Source organism: Saimiri boliviensis, chromosome 12 (assembly GCF_048565385.1).
Source record: "Saimiri boliviensis isolate mSaiBol1 chromosome 12, mSaiBol1.pri, whole genome shotgun sequence".
Lineage (NCBI taxonomy): Eukaryota > Metazoa > Chordata > Mammalia > Primates > Cebidae > Saimiri > Saimiri boliviensis.
Genome location: NC_133460.1, coordinates 71,956,233 through 71,973,899, shown reverse-complemented (window position 1 = coordinate 71,973,899; position 17,667 = coordinate 71,956,233). Strand labels below are relative to the sequence as shown.

At 37.7% G+C, this 17,667-nt stretch overlaps 1 protein-coding gene across 11 annotated transcripts in view; it reads left to right on the top strand.

Moving 5' to 3' along the window:
• SGMS1 (sphingomyelin synthase 1) overlaps positions 1–17,667 on the top strand; it is a 313,773-nt gene that overhangs the window by 285,150 nt on the left and 10,956 nt on the right. For all 11 annotated transcript variants that reach the window (XM_074382520.1, XM_074382524.1, XM_010333308.3 and 8 more), the window contains one exon: positions 6,920–7,037. In XM_074382520.1, coding sequence (XP_074238621.1) covers positions 6,920–7,037 — 118 coding nt within the window. The remainder of the gene's footprint in view (positions 1–6,919; positions 7,038–17,667) is intronic.

The following is a 17,667-nucleotide window of genomic DNA, read 5'->3' as shown; positions in this document are numbered from 1 at the left end:
CTGTATTCCCCATGTTTAGAATAGCACATGTATGTTCATTATGTGAAGTTTAATAGCCACTAAAACTTATAAAGTGTTGCACGTGCTAGTTACTATGCCTAGAATTCCATAAATGTTAGCGACTGCTGGTGATGTGTCTGTTTTCAGAAACCCCCTGTTAAAATAACAGTGTTACATTTAAGGATAATCCCTTAATTCAAAAGCAAACATTAATTGTTCAGTTCTGCTGGCTGTGATTAAGCAAGCTCCTAACAATGTGATTCAAGACGGGTAAGTTTTGATGAAGGGAAGGAATGAGGAGAGATCTGGGTGTGTGTGTACACACCCACACAGTTGTACTGTATGTATGCATATACATATTTGTATTCTCTGTATACGCTCATGTATACACACATATGTGTACACATATATACACATATTATTTTTCTTGATAGCCTAATATACCAACACAGAAATATAACACCTTTTGTTTATAGTTTTATTGAGCAGTTTCTGGAGGATACTTAATTTTAATTTTACATAACTATCTCAAGTAGATAGTATTGATGTTTTTGTTCATGTCTTATAGAGTGGCATTATTTTCTTTACTTCCTGTTACAATCTGAATATAACTCAGGAAGTGATATTTTAATTTTATTAGTGAAAAGAGCAGCTCATTCAAAGTCTAGAAAGATTTGGATTTTGTTGTGACTCTCTTGTCGACTTACTCTCTGGTCCAAGGTTAGTACTTATATTCTTCACACATTAGTTAATTTCTTCTTCTGTAAAATGGGATAATAGTATATGTGAAATGGGAATGTTGTTAAAATAATTAATAGCAAAGGTGCAAAATTTCTTTGAGTTGGAATTTAAAAAAGCAAAAACACATAGTGTATATACAGATACATTTCTGGACTGGAGCACAGGTATATCTCATTTTCCTGATTCATGAACTGTGCCATCCACCCTGAATGGGTGCCTAAGAATTACTAATTGAGTTCTAAATCTCCCAGGCAAGCATTTATTTTGATTATTTTGTTTGTTCTACTGCATTTAGTCTTGCTCCCTCATTTGTTTTACTAACCTTTCCTTAGAATTTTCTCTCCTAAAATGCTGAATTAAGCCCTGGGTTTTCGTGAATGGAGTGAGTAGCCATTGATATACCTAAGGCTGTGATGGGTGGAAAGGCCCTATAGGACAGTGACACTAGAAGGAACAGAGAAGGATACAGAACCTACAGGCCCTAACCTCCAGGGGTTTGCAGTCCTAGTTGGATGATGGAGCAATCTCTGCAAGACCAGCCTGGGCAACATAGCAAGACCCTACAGAAAATTTTTTAAAAATTAGCTGGCCATGGTGGCCTGCCCCTGTGGTTCCAGATAGTCAGAAGGCTGAGGCAGGAGGATTGCTTGAGCCCAGGAGATCAAGGCTGCAGAGAGCCATGATCATGCCGTGGCACTCTAACCTGGATGACAGAGCAAGATCCTGTCTCAAAAAAAAAAAAAAAAAAAAAAGAGAGACTTCAAAAAAGGAGGTGTCATGTTGAAGGGAGTTGAAGAAAGCTGTGAGGGGAGTTGTCACAATCCAGGGGCTGATAGCAATGAATTAAGGAAAACAAATTTTAGAATTTCTTTGACATTAGCTTCCACAGAATATGGGAATGTGGGGTTACAGAATGTTGTCAGGAGGACTGTTAAGAAATTAAAATAGAAGGATGGGAGGAATAGAGGAACAGGGGCTTCCTTAGAGTAGGGGATCTCTCTGAGAGACTACATTTTAATGGAATGTGACTGACAGGCAAGTGTCCTAGGAGAAGGCAGAATCTAGGCAGAATCATTGGCACAGAGATCCTACTCAAGGCAGGAGGGACTTCGCAAGCTGTGTTTAAAGAGCACCAAGGGTATTGGGCTGAGATAGAGCTTGGAGAAGGGTGGCCAGAGGGGAGACAAGGGGGAGGTGGCCAGATCTAAGGCTTCAGGGTCTTGGGAAAGGTTTTGGATTTTATGTTGACTTGTCATATTTTATGTTGGCTCAGCTATAATGAGTTTAACAACCATTGGAGGGCTTTAAGGGACATACCTGTTTAACTGTTTCAAAATAGATGATTCTGGCAGTTCTAAACAGAATGGATTTTAGGAAGATACCTTAGTCTCTTCAGACTGCAATAACAAAATATCATAGACTGGGTGAGTTATGGCATTCTGGTTGCTGGAAGTCCAAGCTGAAGGTGCAGGCTGGTTTGTTATCTAGTGAGGGCCAATTTCCTGGTTCATAAATAGCGCTTTCTCCCTGTGTTCTCACATTTCAGAAGGGTGAGCCCACCTATCTATAGTCTGTTTTATAAGGGCACTAATTCAGATCTGAGGATCCTGCCTTTATGGTCTAATCACTGGTGATTAGATTCGACATATGAATTTGAGGGGGAGGAGACACAAGCATTCAGGAGGCAAGAGTGGTGTTAAGGACAACAGGTAGAAAGAAGGTCACTGTGGATGTTCAGGTGAGATAGAGTGTTGAGAAATGGATGACATTTCAGAATGACTGATTTAACATATGAGAGGGGTGCTAATAAGCAAATCTAACTGGGCACAGACTGCAAAAAAATAATGAAAAATGGACACATTTAATTTTAGATAGCTATGTGATACTACAAGAATATTTTTTTTAACTTTACTAATATAGTCATTAAGTAGATTTTGAAAGGGAGCTGAAATGGGATAGGATGTTGGCTCAGCTATAAACACTGAAAATTGAGATGTCTGACACTGTGGGATGCAGTTTCCTGAATATTTTTGTTTTGTTTATATTTCAGCTTTAACTCTCTGAACCTCACTTTTCCCAACTGTAAAATAAAGATCATATCCGTGCATTGCCGGGTGGACATAGAGCTTGGCATATAAGAGAACTTTGGCAAAACAATTGCTGTTTTGATATTTCCTGGGGAAATACCTAAGTATAAACTTTGTTTTCAGTAGTGTGGTTGTTGGCTCTAAACAAAATTATTTCATTTTTCAACCTTATATATTAAGAAAAAAATAATGCCCTCATGCAGTGGCTCACGCCTGTAATCCCAGTACTTTGGAATGAGGAGACAGGCAGATCACTAGGTCAGGGGTTCGAGAAAAGCCTGGCCAACATGATGAAACCCTATCTCTACTAAAAATGCAAAAATTAGCCGGGTGTGGTGGCAGGTGCCCAGAGAGACTCCATCTCAGGGAAGAAAAAAAAAAACACACACACACAGATTATTCTGATGTTTCTTCTTAGTGCTATTCCATGGCCTTTCCAGTTTTTTTATGTCACCTATTTCTCTGATTCTTAAGAAAGTGGTATCCTTTTCTTCCTTTTGCTGGTGAGGAAGCTAATTTCCAAGGAAATTAATTGAGATGGTGAGTGTTACCAGTTAAGCCTTTGTTAAAGGTAAAACTAGCATCTGTATAAAGATATATCTTAGTGATGCATTATCTGTCGTTCATGTTTTATAGCTGGAATCACTAATCAGAGACCTGAATCGTTACTCTTCCATGACTGCTTCAGAGATTTGAGTCTCTCAATTTTGTGTTAGTTACACATGCTTTCTCTTGTTTATTGCCTCTTAGTTTTGAATTGTTGCTTAGTTCCACTGCACCGCGTCAAGGCCTGTTTATCTCTGAAAGCTAATAGCTTCCAGAAAGAGCTAGGAGACAAGATCTGAGCACTGAAAGAGTTGTATATGTCTTCCTACTGTGGATTAGTTGAAAGAAACAACTCATGGGAAAACAAATGAACTTTTTCCAGTATTTTAGTTTTACTTTCCAATATAGTAATTTTTTTCACCACTTTTCATTTATTTATTTATTTAGAGACAGGTCTTACTCTGTCACCCAGGCTGGAGTACAGTGGCACAGTCATAACTCACTGTAGCCTCTAACTCCCAGGCTCCAGTGATCCTCCCACTGCAGCCTCCAGAGTGGCTGGAACTACAGGTGCATGCCACCATGCTCATGTTAATTTTTTTGGGAGACAGGCTTGCTTCATGTTGTCCAGTCTGGTCTCGAACTCCTGGGTTCAAGTGATCCACCTGCCTCAGCCTCCTAAAGTTCTGGGATTATAGGCGTGAGCCACCATGTCTGACCTTTCTTTAGAATTTTAAATCATTTTACCAAATGCCAAAAACACTGTAGTACTGGTAGTATTTAGTCAATTTCTGAGCAATTTTTTTTAAAAAAGAGAATATTAAAAAAGCTTAATAAAATACTAGTATGTACTGGACATAATATGCTATTCTAGTAATTCTTAATAATTATCTATAAAATGTTAACACTTTTATTCATATTTCCGTATAATCAAAGTGAATGGATACATTTTTCTTTTCTCTCGGGAAAAGTACTAATGAGCCTAGTGCTTTAACACTTGGGAGAAAAAATAGATAAATGCGACCAAACACAAGTCTCTGAGATGATAGTCATTGCCAAGTGTGCACAGATGGGAAACTGGCATCTTTTGAATGTGGAAGGAGAAGTGTATCCCATGTGAGGGGAGCACCATTGTGATTTTGAAAATTATACCATGCAGTCTCTTGTTGGCATCTGCTTAATTTCTAGCAATATCTCATTAACATTTCTTTTATGAGTTTTTTAAAAAACACATCTTGAACTTTTAAACCTTTAAGTAAATAAGAATTCTAAATGTGTGTAATTCTTTCATTAAGGAAGTGAACGCCCAGAAGTGCATACAATTTCTTTAAACACTTTTATACTCTGTTAAAGTTTGTTGTAGGAAATCCTTGTTTAACATTATACATCAAAGATATTCTAAGCTTAATTTCTAAAATATTAAATGCCAAAGAGTATAAAATTCTTAAAAACAACCACTTCCAACTTGTCACCGTATTGTTAACATTGACAGTTTCACATGGAAATTGTCAAATTTCAGTTTTCTTTGACTCTTTAAGTCAAATAGTCAATGTGACTGAACCTTCAATATTTTAATTAAAACAATTTTTAAGTATTTGTCTTTCCTTATCTTTTTTTTTTCCATAGGCCTCATTCTTAGATAATTCTGAAATCACTTCCATTGATACTCACATGTGACTCAAGTTTGAAATATGGAAACAGTTATTGGGGTAGTGTGTGTGTGTGTGTGTGTGTGTGTGTGTGTGTACACCTTCTGTGTGCCATAAAATAATCAGGCAAAGCGATTTTAAGATAGTAATCTTTAGCAAAAGCAGTAATTTTATTTTTATTCCTCTAAAGAATTTAGCAGATCTAGACTTGAAAGTTTGCTGACTTAGGTGTTTCTTGTATAGTTCAAGTGAAATTGCAAATAATTTCTGTTCGCTTGAGCAGCATGGCTAAGGAGAGTGTTTTATTTGAAAGAAAGGTGACCATTATGTCTTACAATGTAAATTTTACTTTGATATTTCCTTTTTGGTATTCTTGGCAAAGCCATTTATGGGCTGGTATTCGTCTCCAGTATTGTCCCTCTTTATATTATTTAATTGTGCTTTTCATTTTACTTGAAATTAGAGGCATATAGCTTCCAAAGACAGCTTTATGCTGAATAAATTCATGTCTCCGGAGGTGGCATATGCAGCTTGTCTAAGAGAAAATAAGCAAAGATGGCTTCCATCATAAATAATTCTGACCCAGTTTCTCATATATAGATAGGTAGAGACCACCACCCAAATTCTACTCATGAAGCCTAAGTACCTGGGTGGTGCAGATGTGGATGAAATGCCAATATAGTTGCATGGGTTTTTAAAATTAATTTTTAATCATACAAGGGACATAGATTTGTTTCTCTTGTTAAAACAGAATATGAAGCCAGTTCTCCTCTGGCTACCACACCGCACTAGGCATACTCATCCTGCATAAAACTAGAGCTACACTGTATGATTACAGTGATTGAATGGCCAAGATCCTAAAAGGAAAATCTGCCTAAATTTTCCTTGTTTAGGAAAATCAGAACTCCTCAAGGTTAAGAAAGAGGAGACCCACAGGGTTACCCACATGATTCTGGCCTGTGGTACTATGAGAGAGAGGTAGAGAGGGAAAGAATGTTCTTGTTCAAGAATACACCGAACTTCAATGAGGTTAAGTTGTACAAACTTAAGTGGGATTTTATATTAGGAGATGTTATCTAACTCAGTATACATGTATATGTATATAGATAGATACATACCTGCATGTATTTATCAAATAATTTTATTAGAACCTAATAAAAAAACTATTTCTAGTTCTTGCTTATATTTTTGTTCATCCACATAATCTATACATTTGATCCCTACCATTTGTGCCTACTACATGGTAGGAATTTTTCAGACATATTTCTAATGTAGTTATCCCTATTTTACTTCTTAAGAAGTTGAGATTCAGAGAAGTAAATAATGAATCCCAATTTGCAGTAGGAGTCAGGGAATGGGATGGGGTTGAATGCTGTTTCTCCTTAGGATCTTTTTTGGCATCACGTTGCCTCAAAGGATCAGCTTCTGGGATGTAGAAATAAAATTGTTTAATGTCTTTGACTTATTAAATGGCATAAAAGTTTTAAATTCTCATTCTAATGTCCTTCTAATTTTCTGAAGATCTGTCCTTGATGACAGAGAAGATACTCTCTAAATGTTTGACCACCAATACTAAGTGAGTTCTGACCAGAGTGGGTTCCACTTGTATGTCTAACAGTGAACGTCAACTCAGGTGGAAGGCCTCATGAAGCCTAATTAATAGCAATATAGACCGGTTTAAACTCTTTTGGCCAGTTAATGTATTTTTTAGAAAGTACCACACATTATTCTTAAAATCTTTGTCTAAATCTGGTGTTAGCCATAGTTACAATATTATGGTTTCAAGCTCTCAAGTTGTTTTTTGGGCTTGTTTTTATTGAATCATTGAAAAATTAAAGTAAATGAACCTACAGAATATCTTGACTGAGAATATGCCCTGTTTTTCCCTTTTTCTAGGTCTATTATTAGCAGAAGATTTTTCTGCATAGTTGGCACGCTGTACCTGTATCGGTGTATTACAATGTATGTAACTACACTCCCAGTACCCGGTATGCATTTCAACTGTTCTCCGAAGGTAAACTATTCCTTGCTATAATTTCCCTTTCTGTTTGTTTCTCGTCTTGCCCTGGGGTCCTTTGACTGAGGTTGCAGGAAAAAATTTTTCAGAATACAGTTGAGTCCCTCCTCCATCTAAGAATGTTACTAAACGATGTGGCTAAGGGGCCTCACCCTTCCCAGAATCTCTAAGTCCTGCCAGTGCCTCCCAACTGGGGAAATGTATGGTCTAGTTTGTGTGTTGGAAGCAGTTAAGCTTTGTGTGGGGGTGTAGTTCCTTGGTTGCCTTCCAAACTTTTAAAATATCACTCATTTCTTTGACACTCATCCAGAAGCCTTTATATGCTTCCTCTCTCTCTTCGGAGGGAAATCTCAATTTCAAGTGATACTTTTTCCATTTTCCTTCTTTCTATTAATCCCTACAGCAGAGCCAGGAAGAAAAAGTATTCTTATCTCCTTGCAGTCCTCTACCAAGCCAAATAAGATCACTGTTCTCTGGGGTAATATATGGCCTTACTGATTTTCTCTTGTAACATGGAAGTCTTTTTTAAAATGAACTTTATTTCTCTCTTATTATTTCTACCTTTCCATCAGATTCACATGACAGTCTTTATCTCCTAACCTTTACCTTGAAAGAATTTTTAACTAGGGTGATTGTTGGAACTCTATGAAATAATTAGCAGAAGATTTTATTGTTAAGATATTTATGTACATGAAAGCTCTTTAATGCACTTTATAAAAAAAAGGCTAATTTCTCTCCTTGATTTTTGGTGAGAGAAAATATAGCATACTCTGATGTATTTGAGATTTTTTTTTTGCATTTTGCTTGTGTGGGTAAAACAGCCAAACACTTTCAGTCTCATTGATTTGTACTTTCGTTCTTCTGAGAAGAGATGTTTTCTCTGATAGAACCTTTGGAAAGAGAGCTGAAGAATTCGCTCTGGATTTTTAATTTGATCATAAGAAATTTTGGATCTCTTTAATTTGTATGTCCCTTGTGTTCCCCTTCTTTCCTAGACTTACATATGTGCCTACAGAGATAGCTCATTACTTAACTTTTTCCTTTTTTTTTCTTTTGCTACACACTACTTCCTTACCTCCAGAAAAGCTGTCATACAAAAGGAATGTTCTCAACATTCCACTCTTCTCTATCAGCCATCCTGCCTCCCTGCACTTTTTCTTGCAGTTTCTTTCACCTTTTCAAAGAAGCCAGCTTCACATCTTTTTTATTGTCTGTGAAAGCTCTCAAGCACTCACCTGTTGCTCCTGGGTTATAGGGAGTATCTTGTTGTCATTGAAAATCCAAGGATGTGGACTCTTGCTGGCAGGCTAGCTTGATAAGCAGCCTGTTCTCAGCAGTAAACTGACAGTTTAGGATGTTCACCTAAGTTTAATTCAATTCCTTAAAAAAGTTTGTGCATTGAGAAATTTTGCTCCCAAGGGGTAGGTAGATGTGGATTCTGGCCAAGCACATGTTGAAGATGGATCCAGTATTGAGGGACCAACCATACCATGTAGTCTTTCTCCCTACTCTGGTTCTAAACTTGTTTCTTCTTGAGGACCACTGTAACTCCACCAGTTGCTGGCAAGCCCATACTTGGTGAGCCATTGGTTCTTACAGAGTCAGCTTGAGTCATCAACATATCTCACCAATATTCTGTGCCTAAGAATAGCTTGTGGGTTTTCTTTGTAAACACAGAAGGAGCAGCAGGAACTATGCACAAAAGCCAAACTCAGACATGTTGCTCATTTATTGTGTTGCCAGAAATCCTAACTAGGGCCATCATTCTATGAGGGTCTTCTGAAAACTAGAATCTTAAACAGTAGGAAGTGAAATATTAGCACAACTTAGAAAAAATTATTAGTTAAAACTCATTAAATCTGATTACTTATTTTGTAGAATAGGACTCTTGGAAGAAAGAATTTAGAATACACTTTTTTCTTCTGAAAATTTTCAAATGTATCCCAACTGGTATAAGGAATTCCCATAAACCCAACAGTCATATTCAGTAATTATCAAGATTTGCGATATTTGTTACCTCTCTTTTTTCTTTTTGAAGTATTTAAAACAACTCCCAGATAATGTCATTTCATCTCCACATACTTTAATATGCATCTCAAACTGTGAACATTTTAGTGCAAAACCATAATGCTATTGGTGTTCAATAAAATTAATAGTAATTCTGTGATATCAGCAGTTACAAGTTGATGGAATATCCTGATTATCTTTAAATGTTTTTCCCTTTTTTATAGTCGGTTTGTATAAATTAGGGTCCAAAGTGTTTATATTATATTGACTTGTTCTGGCTTTTAAGTCTATAATTCTAGAGCAGTCCTTTCTTCTTTTTCCCACTCAGCAAGTAGCCTATAGACATTAGATTAGTTGTCCTATAGAGTATCCTACCTTCTGGATTTATCTGTTTGTTTTTTTTGTGATATCAAGTGACTTGTGTCTCTCTTCTCTGTGTTTCCTCTGAATAGAAAGTTGGCTCTGCAGACTTAATTAGATTAAATTTTAATTTGTTAACAGAACACTTCCCAGGTGGAACAGAAAGATTTCTGAAGCTAGACACAAGAATTGGGAAAGGCCTTGAAGGCTTGGTGCTGCCTCTTGGATGGCAGATCAAGCTTAAGAAATTCAGTGGTCAGGCAAGGGCTAGAATCCTCCACTGAGGAGAAGTATCTGAAGGGAGAAAAGGGTGACACTGGAGACAAGCCTCAGAGGACAGCTTTGCCTACTTTAGAATCATACCTAGGGCTAAGGGACTCAGAATTGAGAGGAGCCTTATTAAAAGTCACTCAGACCAAAGTTCTACTTGATGTCTGAACATCATTGTCACTCAATCTTCTATTTCTCTCTGAACCATTATACAGAGACGGAACTTACTACCCATGTAAAAATACAGACTTACCTAACAGTAAAAAGAACACGAAGTCAGGGTTAAGACAGTCTTACACAACCACTTACTAGCTTTGGGCAAGTCATTTAACTTTTCATAGCCTCAGTTCCCTCTCTAATTGGCAAAACAGAGCTAATGATGCTTTTTGAAATCTGTCTTAAGGAGTTGTAAGTGTGAAAGGAGACGATTTCTAGGGGCTCTGTCAGTGTAACACGGTATACAGAAGTAAGAAGAGGACTTGGTATTGTCATCATTCTTCAACCCCTAGACTCTTATTTATCCAGTGAGAACTGATGTAGCAAATGTGCCTTAAGGACCTGCTGAGCTTTGGATGCTAGAGTATGAGGCATGAGGAGAGTAGATACAGTCCTTACCTTTGTGGAAAATACCTTAAAATCTGCTAAACTTGTACCTTATGTGATAAATGTGTAAAATGCTGTAATAAGGGCCTCAAGCTAAGCTATTGGCCCTAAAGATGGATGGAAAGGAAGAAACAGACTTGAGCAATATTTAAGAGACCAAATCGACATGACTTGTTAATAGATTTCATGCAGGGAATGAGAATGGGAAAGGATTTCAAGGACTGGATTTTATCATTGGTATAGTGACATGGTGTAGAGAAATAGAGAGTCAATGACTCAGTTTAAACACAGTTTAAGGTATCTGTGAGATAGCTAAGTGGTGGTGTCCAGGATAGTTAGCAATATAGTCTAAAGCTGAGGGTAATATCAAGGCTGGAAAACAAATATTTGTGAATCATCATATTTTGGATGCTGGTTAAAGCTATGGATATGGATGAAAAGGCCCAGAGACAGGATATAAAAAGCACAATGCTTCCAGAATTGGATATTCCGTGATTTGAGACACCAGTTGAGGCCTGTCACTTAGTGCCTACTCTGACAGTTACTCAGTCATCACTAAATTGTAAGGGAGGAGAGTTGAGCTTTAGATTATGACTTCCTGTTTAACACAGTCATGTGAACTTAAACTTGGTTTCACCATGCCATTAAAACCCATAATTAGTATGCTTAATGCTTCCCTTAATGCCAGTACTCAAAATGTAGAGCTTCTAAGAAAAATATTCCAACAAGTATGCAGTAGTGATTATAAAAATTGGTCTTATTGTCCATTCACTTGATGGCAGTGTACTCTTCACAAAATGTAATAGCTCAGAGAAATAATCATCCTGTGAGATGATCAGATTGTGAGGAAAAGTAGCCTTCCCATAAATGTTTCTGCAACAATAGTAAGCCACTGGGAAAAGGAAGTGAAGAGGGAAGTAGATGTGTTCAGTTTCTAGATTACAAATTTCTGGTGTATCCCATGGTGGTGTACATGTTCATGGCTTACACTGGAGGCTGCCAAGTTTTTGACACCTTGATTAGCCCATGTTACTCTCATCATAGCTCCAGAGACTGGGTGTTCCATCCTGAAAACAACCTCTTCTCAACTTATTACAACTGTTTATGATTTTTTTTTTTAAGAAAACGGGCAGAATATTTGAGAATTCTTTGGTGTTCTAAGCTTCTTGTCAGGTTTTTTCTGTTTTAGCAAACTCCTTTAAAAAAAAAAAAAAGCAGACAGGCAGCCTAATGCTAATAGAAGAGAAGAAATAACTTACACTGTTTTCGACTCTCATTTTAATAATCAGATGAGTTAATTTAATAGTGACTAAACAGTAAAATTAGATGTATGTTTGGGCGTGTTTTGTGGTCTCCATGGTAACCTTAGATTTGAAGATCTTTGAGAAGAGAGAGATTACATTACTGCAGGGACACTTAGCTGGCTAATGCATTAATCCGACATGACATGGAGTTTTCAGTGAAATGACTCTCTTGAACTTGAAAAACATTTTTTTAAATAATTTTTGCCTCTGATATAAATGAACACAGCTCACTTTTGGACAGGCTTATGTCTGGGTGGCATCTGATGTTGATCACTCAGTAGAACAGTATAATACAAGTGCAGTGGCAGAACAGCCTTCATACTCTTTTCAGCTTGTCTGCAGTGCACAGATTAGAAAGATGAAAGCACCTCCTTTGACTTACTGCTGAGCCATGATGCCACAGCCATCAGCTTAACAGGTCCCTATGCGGGCACAAGTTCAGTCTTATAAGGCAAAAAACTCATTGCCCTTTAGGATGTATGACCTTCTTCAGTTCTTTCTTACTTTTCTGGGTAGCAGTTAGAGTATTCCAAGTACCCTCTATCCTAACAAAGTTTGATATTCTGGTTATCTCCTGCTGACCTTATCAGTATTTCAGGATATGCCTTGTGTTCCATTACCAGAATAACTTCCTGCCATCCTGGTGGATGGTGGGCAACTTAAATTGTCAGTGCTTGATTTTGCATAATTTTCTGCTTGGCTCCCAGTTTCCAATTGTCAGTAAATTTTCCTTTTCATTTGTTCTCAATTCTTGTTTCGTATTTCTTGCATATACTTTCCAGTAACTTTCCCATCCTAAATCTGTTCTTTGCTTTACTTTTCTCTCATTGCTGCTATTCTCTTCCTTTTTCAGTGATTAAAGATAGCAGTGCACTAAATCATTTCTCTCTGTCACTTAAAAAGAGATTATGTTTTCATCTTAAAGAAACTATACATTCATTATAGATAATTGGAAGAATACAAGAAGAGGAAGATTTTAAAAACCACTCATGGCCCTATCTACTATTAACAATTCAGTATATTAGTTTTGTATATGTACATTTTTTACATAATTCTGATGGTGCTATCTATGTATTATTCATGTCTCCTTATATTTAGCATTTGATATATGAGTTTTTACATTGTTTTATAAACTCTAGCCTTTCTAAAGGCTTTCTTAATAAAAGAAGACACTGTTTTCCCAGACTGTGAGACAGGCAGATTGTTGATATGATTTCATTTAATAGTAGGGAAGGTTGCTTATTTCCTGAGCAAATGTTTCTAGAGAACTTACCCTATGTGGACATATTGGTAAATTTTGAGGACACACAGGAATGTATAAAACAAGCATCTTCTCCCTCTGGGCATTCAGAAGCTGTGACAGAGACAGAGACAGACACATAACCTCCAGATGACCCTCTGACTCGCTGTAGTAGACTTGTGGAGCCAGTTGCCATGGATGCACAGATGCCAGAGGCACCTCTGCTGGGAGATGCCAGAGATACCAGAGGTGCCTCTGCTGACCTGTGGATGTGCCTCTGAGCCCAGTCTTAAAGGAGGAATAGAAGTTTGCCAAGTGGAAATGGAGGGAGGAAGGGTTTTCCAGGTGGAAGAAACAACGGGTATGGGAGGGAATTGGGGAATAAGGTGAAGTTAGATGTATCTGGACATAGGATCCTATGGGCCAAGTGGCCAGAGATGACTCCAGACGGGCAGTCAAACTTGTGGGCAGATTTTAAAGGGCCTTGACACCCAACTAAGAAGTTGCATTGCAGTTCTGTCTGTAGGCAATAGGAAGCCAGGAAAAGTTTTAGCAGGGGCATTATTTGATCACATTTGTCTTTAGAAACATCTCTCTCTAGTGATAGAGATAATAGGGTGTTTGGGAGGGAAGGAGGGAAGTAGACTTAAATAGTGTCAAATTATATGCACCTGTTTTTTTTGCCAGATATGATTTTAAACGTTTTGTTTTAATTTAATTCTTATAACAGTGAGTGGAAGAAAATTGCAGTTGATTCAGAGTTATGTGACCAGCCTAATATCTCATAGGTACTAAGTGGCAAAGGCAAGAAGACTAGCCAAGTCTCTGTTCTTGGTACTCATGTGAGGGAGACAGATGATGCTTCTGCATGGTTTTCTGAATTAGATGTGAGGAAGACCTAGACCAGGGCAGAGCAGGACATGTTTAGGAGGCATTGTGAAGCAGAGAAGGATAATCCAAATGCCAGAAGCCATCTGGTATGAAGAGGTAACCAGAGTCGGAAAGCATTCACTGGGGAATTCTAAAGATCCTTAGAGCTGGCCATGTGTGACTGTAAATAACTAATATATAGTTACTAATAATAAAACTGAGAGAAATTTTAGAAATAGAAAATCACTATTTTACAACCACTATGGTAATAATTCAAGAAGTTTACTTTAAAATCATCAATGGATGGCAAGGCCCTCACATGAAAGGTTGGCAATCATAATATTAACATAATTTTTAAAAATCACATATTGCTTATTAATTATAAAGGGGCAAAGATATGTATTTAGTGGAGAAAATTGGTAGACACTCCCTTAATCAAGTGATCAACCCAGTAGAAGGACAAATGACATCAGGTGCTTCTGAATGTGATACACTGAGAAGGATACAGCATCATCTCAGGAATATTCCTGCCAACAATGTTTAATTTGGATTTAAGCAGAAGGCAATGTTCAGATAAAACCAAATCAAGCAATATTCTATAAAGGAACTGGGTTGGACTCTTCAGTGTCATGAGAAAAGAAAAAGACTGAGAAACTGTGGTAGACTAAAGAAATCAGGGCATGACAAATAACCTCAATATGTATTCTCTGATAATTAATGAGCCTAAATGAAGTGTCTACAGGTGTTCATTTGATACTTTTTCACATTTATAATTTTTCAAAATAAAAAGCCGAGGCCAATTTTTTTGTTGTTGTTGTTTGGCAAGTCTTACTTCCTGACCAGGTAGGCTGAAGAATCCTCCAACGCTTAAAGCAGCTGTGATTTTGTTAAAGAGAAATCTTGCCTGACTGAAATGCTGGATTTCTTTGACAAATAAAAATATGGATAATAGAAATCCATAGCTGACCTTTATTTAAGATTTTATGAAGCCTCTGGTAAGTCTCCTCGTTAGAGACTACAAAAAAATTTAAAAGGATTTTCCTGGAGGAAGAAGAGGCTGGTGGGAGATGAGTGTTTTATTGCTGATAATTGCTTAGAGACAGCCCCTACCCCCAAAACAAGCCTGCTTAGTAAAGGAATTGATAGGTACATTTGAGAGTGAAGAAATGCAGACAGCCAGATTCTTCACAGCTGGAAAAAAAAAAAAAGTCTTTTAAAAAATTACATGTATGAATTCTAAGAGGAGTGAAATCTCTTATACTTTAGATCATTTGTGGTGGGCATAATTTTGGATAAAAACCACATCTGTCCAGGAGTGAAATGATTACCATATGTATAGAGAACACACAAAAGTCTCTTGAGTGATCAAGAGATGGCTACCAGTGAGCATCCTGCAGGGATTTATATTGAGGGAGAATCATCCAAATTTCATTTGTTGGCTGTTAGGCATTGAGTTCTCCCTTAAGAACCCCCTAAAGATTGACATAACTTGGATTATTAAGTAATGCTGCCTGAAATTTGTATAACATCTTATATTTTAGCAATCTTATAAACATTGTCTTGCTTTGGTAGGTAGAGGTTGAGGATGAGGAAGTGTTCTTGCCATTTTACAAGTGAGAAAACTGAGGCTAGGATGGTAAAATGGTTTGTCTAGAGTCACCTGTCTGGTAGCCCAAAACTACAGTTCGACATTGGATTCATGCTCATTGTTGTTCCTATAAAAGTGAGCTTGGAGACTAGTACAGCACAATATGCAGCAAGGAAAGTTAAAGTCAATTGAGAATGCCTTGTTTAAGAAGACAGAAGGCAGAAAATGTGCAATTTTTTGTGACAGAGTTCCACAGAAATTACTTTTATAGGTCGGGTGCTGTGGCTTACGCCTGTAATCCTAGCACTTTGGGAGGCCAAGGCGGGTGGATTGCCTGAGCTCAGGAGTTTGAGTCCAGCCTGGTTAAAACGGTGAAACCCGTGTATATTAAAATATAAAAAATTAGCTGGGCATGGTGACATGCACCTGTAATCCCAAGTACTCAGGAGGCTGAGGCAGGAGAATTGCTTGAACCTGGGAGGTGGAGGTTGCAACGAGTCAAGATGGTGCCATTGCACTCCAGCCTGGGCAAGAGAGTGAGACTGCATCTCAAAAAAAATAATAAAATAAAATAAGTGAGAGACAGGGGTATAGTTTGACTTAAATAAAAACTATGCTTACAAAAAACAGTAGTTAGTGAATAGTGAATAAATGTCATTTTAGCAATAAATGACATGTAAAATTGATTAAATTTTGTTAGAACAACAACTACAAAAAGTAAACTTGGAGACATTGTTCAGCCTTGGGCATTGTCCTTGTCATTTGGAAAGGTGTTTGCAACAATAGTAGGCTTTTTCTAGGGATGTAAAGACAAGATAGTTTAGCTCAGAGGTAAGACATTTGGGCTCTGATCCCAAATGAGTCACTCTGTGTGACCTCATGTACTGGTCAGTAAGCCACTCTGTTAAATGGGCATAGTAACATCTGCACTCACCAACTGACCAACTTAAGAGGATACGAGATAATGGATGGGAAAACACTGCTGAAAGGTTGGAATCTCTGTACAAACAGAAGATATTATTTTATTTTATAAAAATACCTTACAGCTCCTGTTTTTACTGACCAAGAGTAAAATAAGACAGGAGAAATTGTAAGAGGCAGCTTTGAGCCTTATTGCTGCTTTGAAATCTAAAGCATTCATTATACTTTCAAACACTTGATCTTCCTGGTGGGGACTACAAAATGAGGCTAAAGGACATTTTATAACTTACGTTAATTCTGCTGCTTGATTCCTTTATCAGATCTGGCCTCAGTGTTTAAGAGCAGCATTTTTGGCATTTCGTGGGTGAAGTGAATTTTCTGTTCATCAGCACATGGTGTTAGCATTGAACAATACTTGGGGAAACCTGTTTCTCCATAACCACAAAGGCTCACTGGTTCTAAGTGTCATGGTTAGGAAGGCTGCTACATGCCTGTTGAAATTTGGGAAGTGGCATAGTTTTGTTGTTTTAGGCCACTTGGGAAGTTGAAGTTGAGGAGAACACAGTGTGTAATTTATGTTTATCAGTTGCAGGCTGTTAAAGCTGCAGACTGATGTGGATTCTACCAATCCTCCTCCTGACCGTGTTGCTTGATTCCCGTATTGGATTTGGTCTTTGGTCTGAGTATTTAAGAGCAGCTTTCTTGGCATTTTGTGAGTGATAATGAATTTTCTGTTCTGGTGGAAGACTGGTGTTTGGGAACAAAAACAAGAGAATTTGTATTAATGGGTAGATGGAAGGAAGGAAAGAAGTAAAGGAAGGAAGGGAGGAGGTAGGGAGGGGAAAAAGAGGAAAGGAAAGAAAGGAAGGGAGGGAAGGAGGGGTACATTGAGAACTGTCTGGCTATTCATGGTAGTTGGAATAGTATAATATTACTTCTGCAAAGTACCTAGGCTGCTGAAGGAAAAGTTTCTTTATATGTATCGAGTTCCTAGTTTATCCAAGCTTGTGAGGGCCTAGCTGTACACAGGGCAGCATATAGTTTTGCAAACAGCACATTTAAAAAGTCAGAGGACTTGGATTCCAGTCTCAGCTCCAACACTGGAGGCCTACAACAAATACGGTCTGCCTTGCTGACTTTCCTCGGCTGCTCTAAGCTGCAGCATTAGTGAGGGTTAATGATGATTTTAGACCCAATTTCTACTCCTTAGTACCCACTTTCAGCTCTTCAACAAAACTATACCAAAGCCACCAAAGCTATGAAAGCTGTTGATTTCTGCAGCGTTATTTGATGGGTTTTAGTTCCAAGTTACCCCCTTCCTCCTAGTAGGGTGCTGAAGTGCAGTCAATGCCCCTGCTCTGCAAATGTAGTTAGAAAAATCCAGTGCTCTAGGCCATCTGCAAACTGAAAGATGGCAAACAGACTGTCATCAGTACATTGTGTCAGTGCTCAAAAAATACTGGG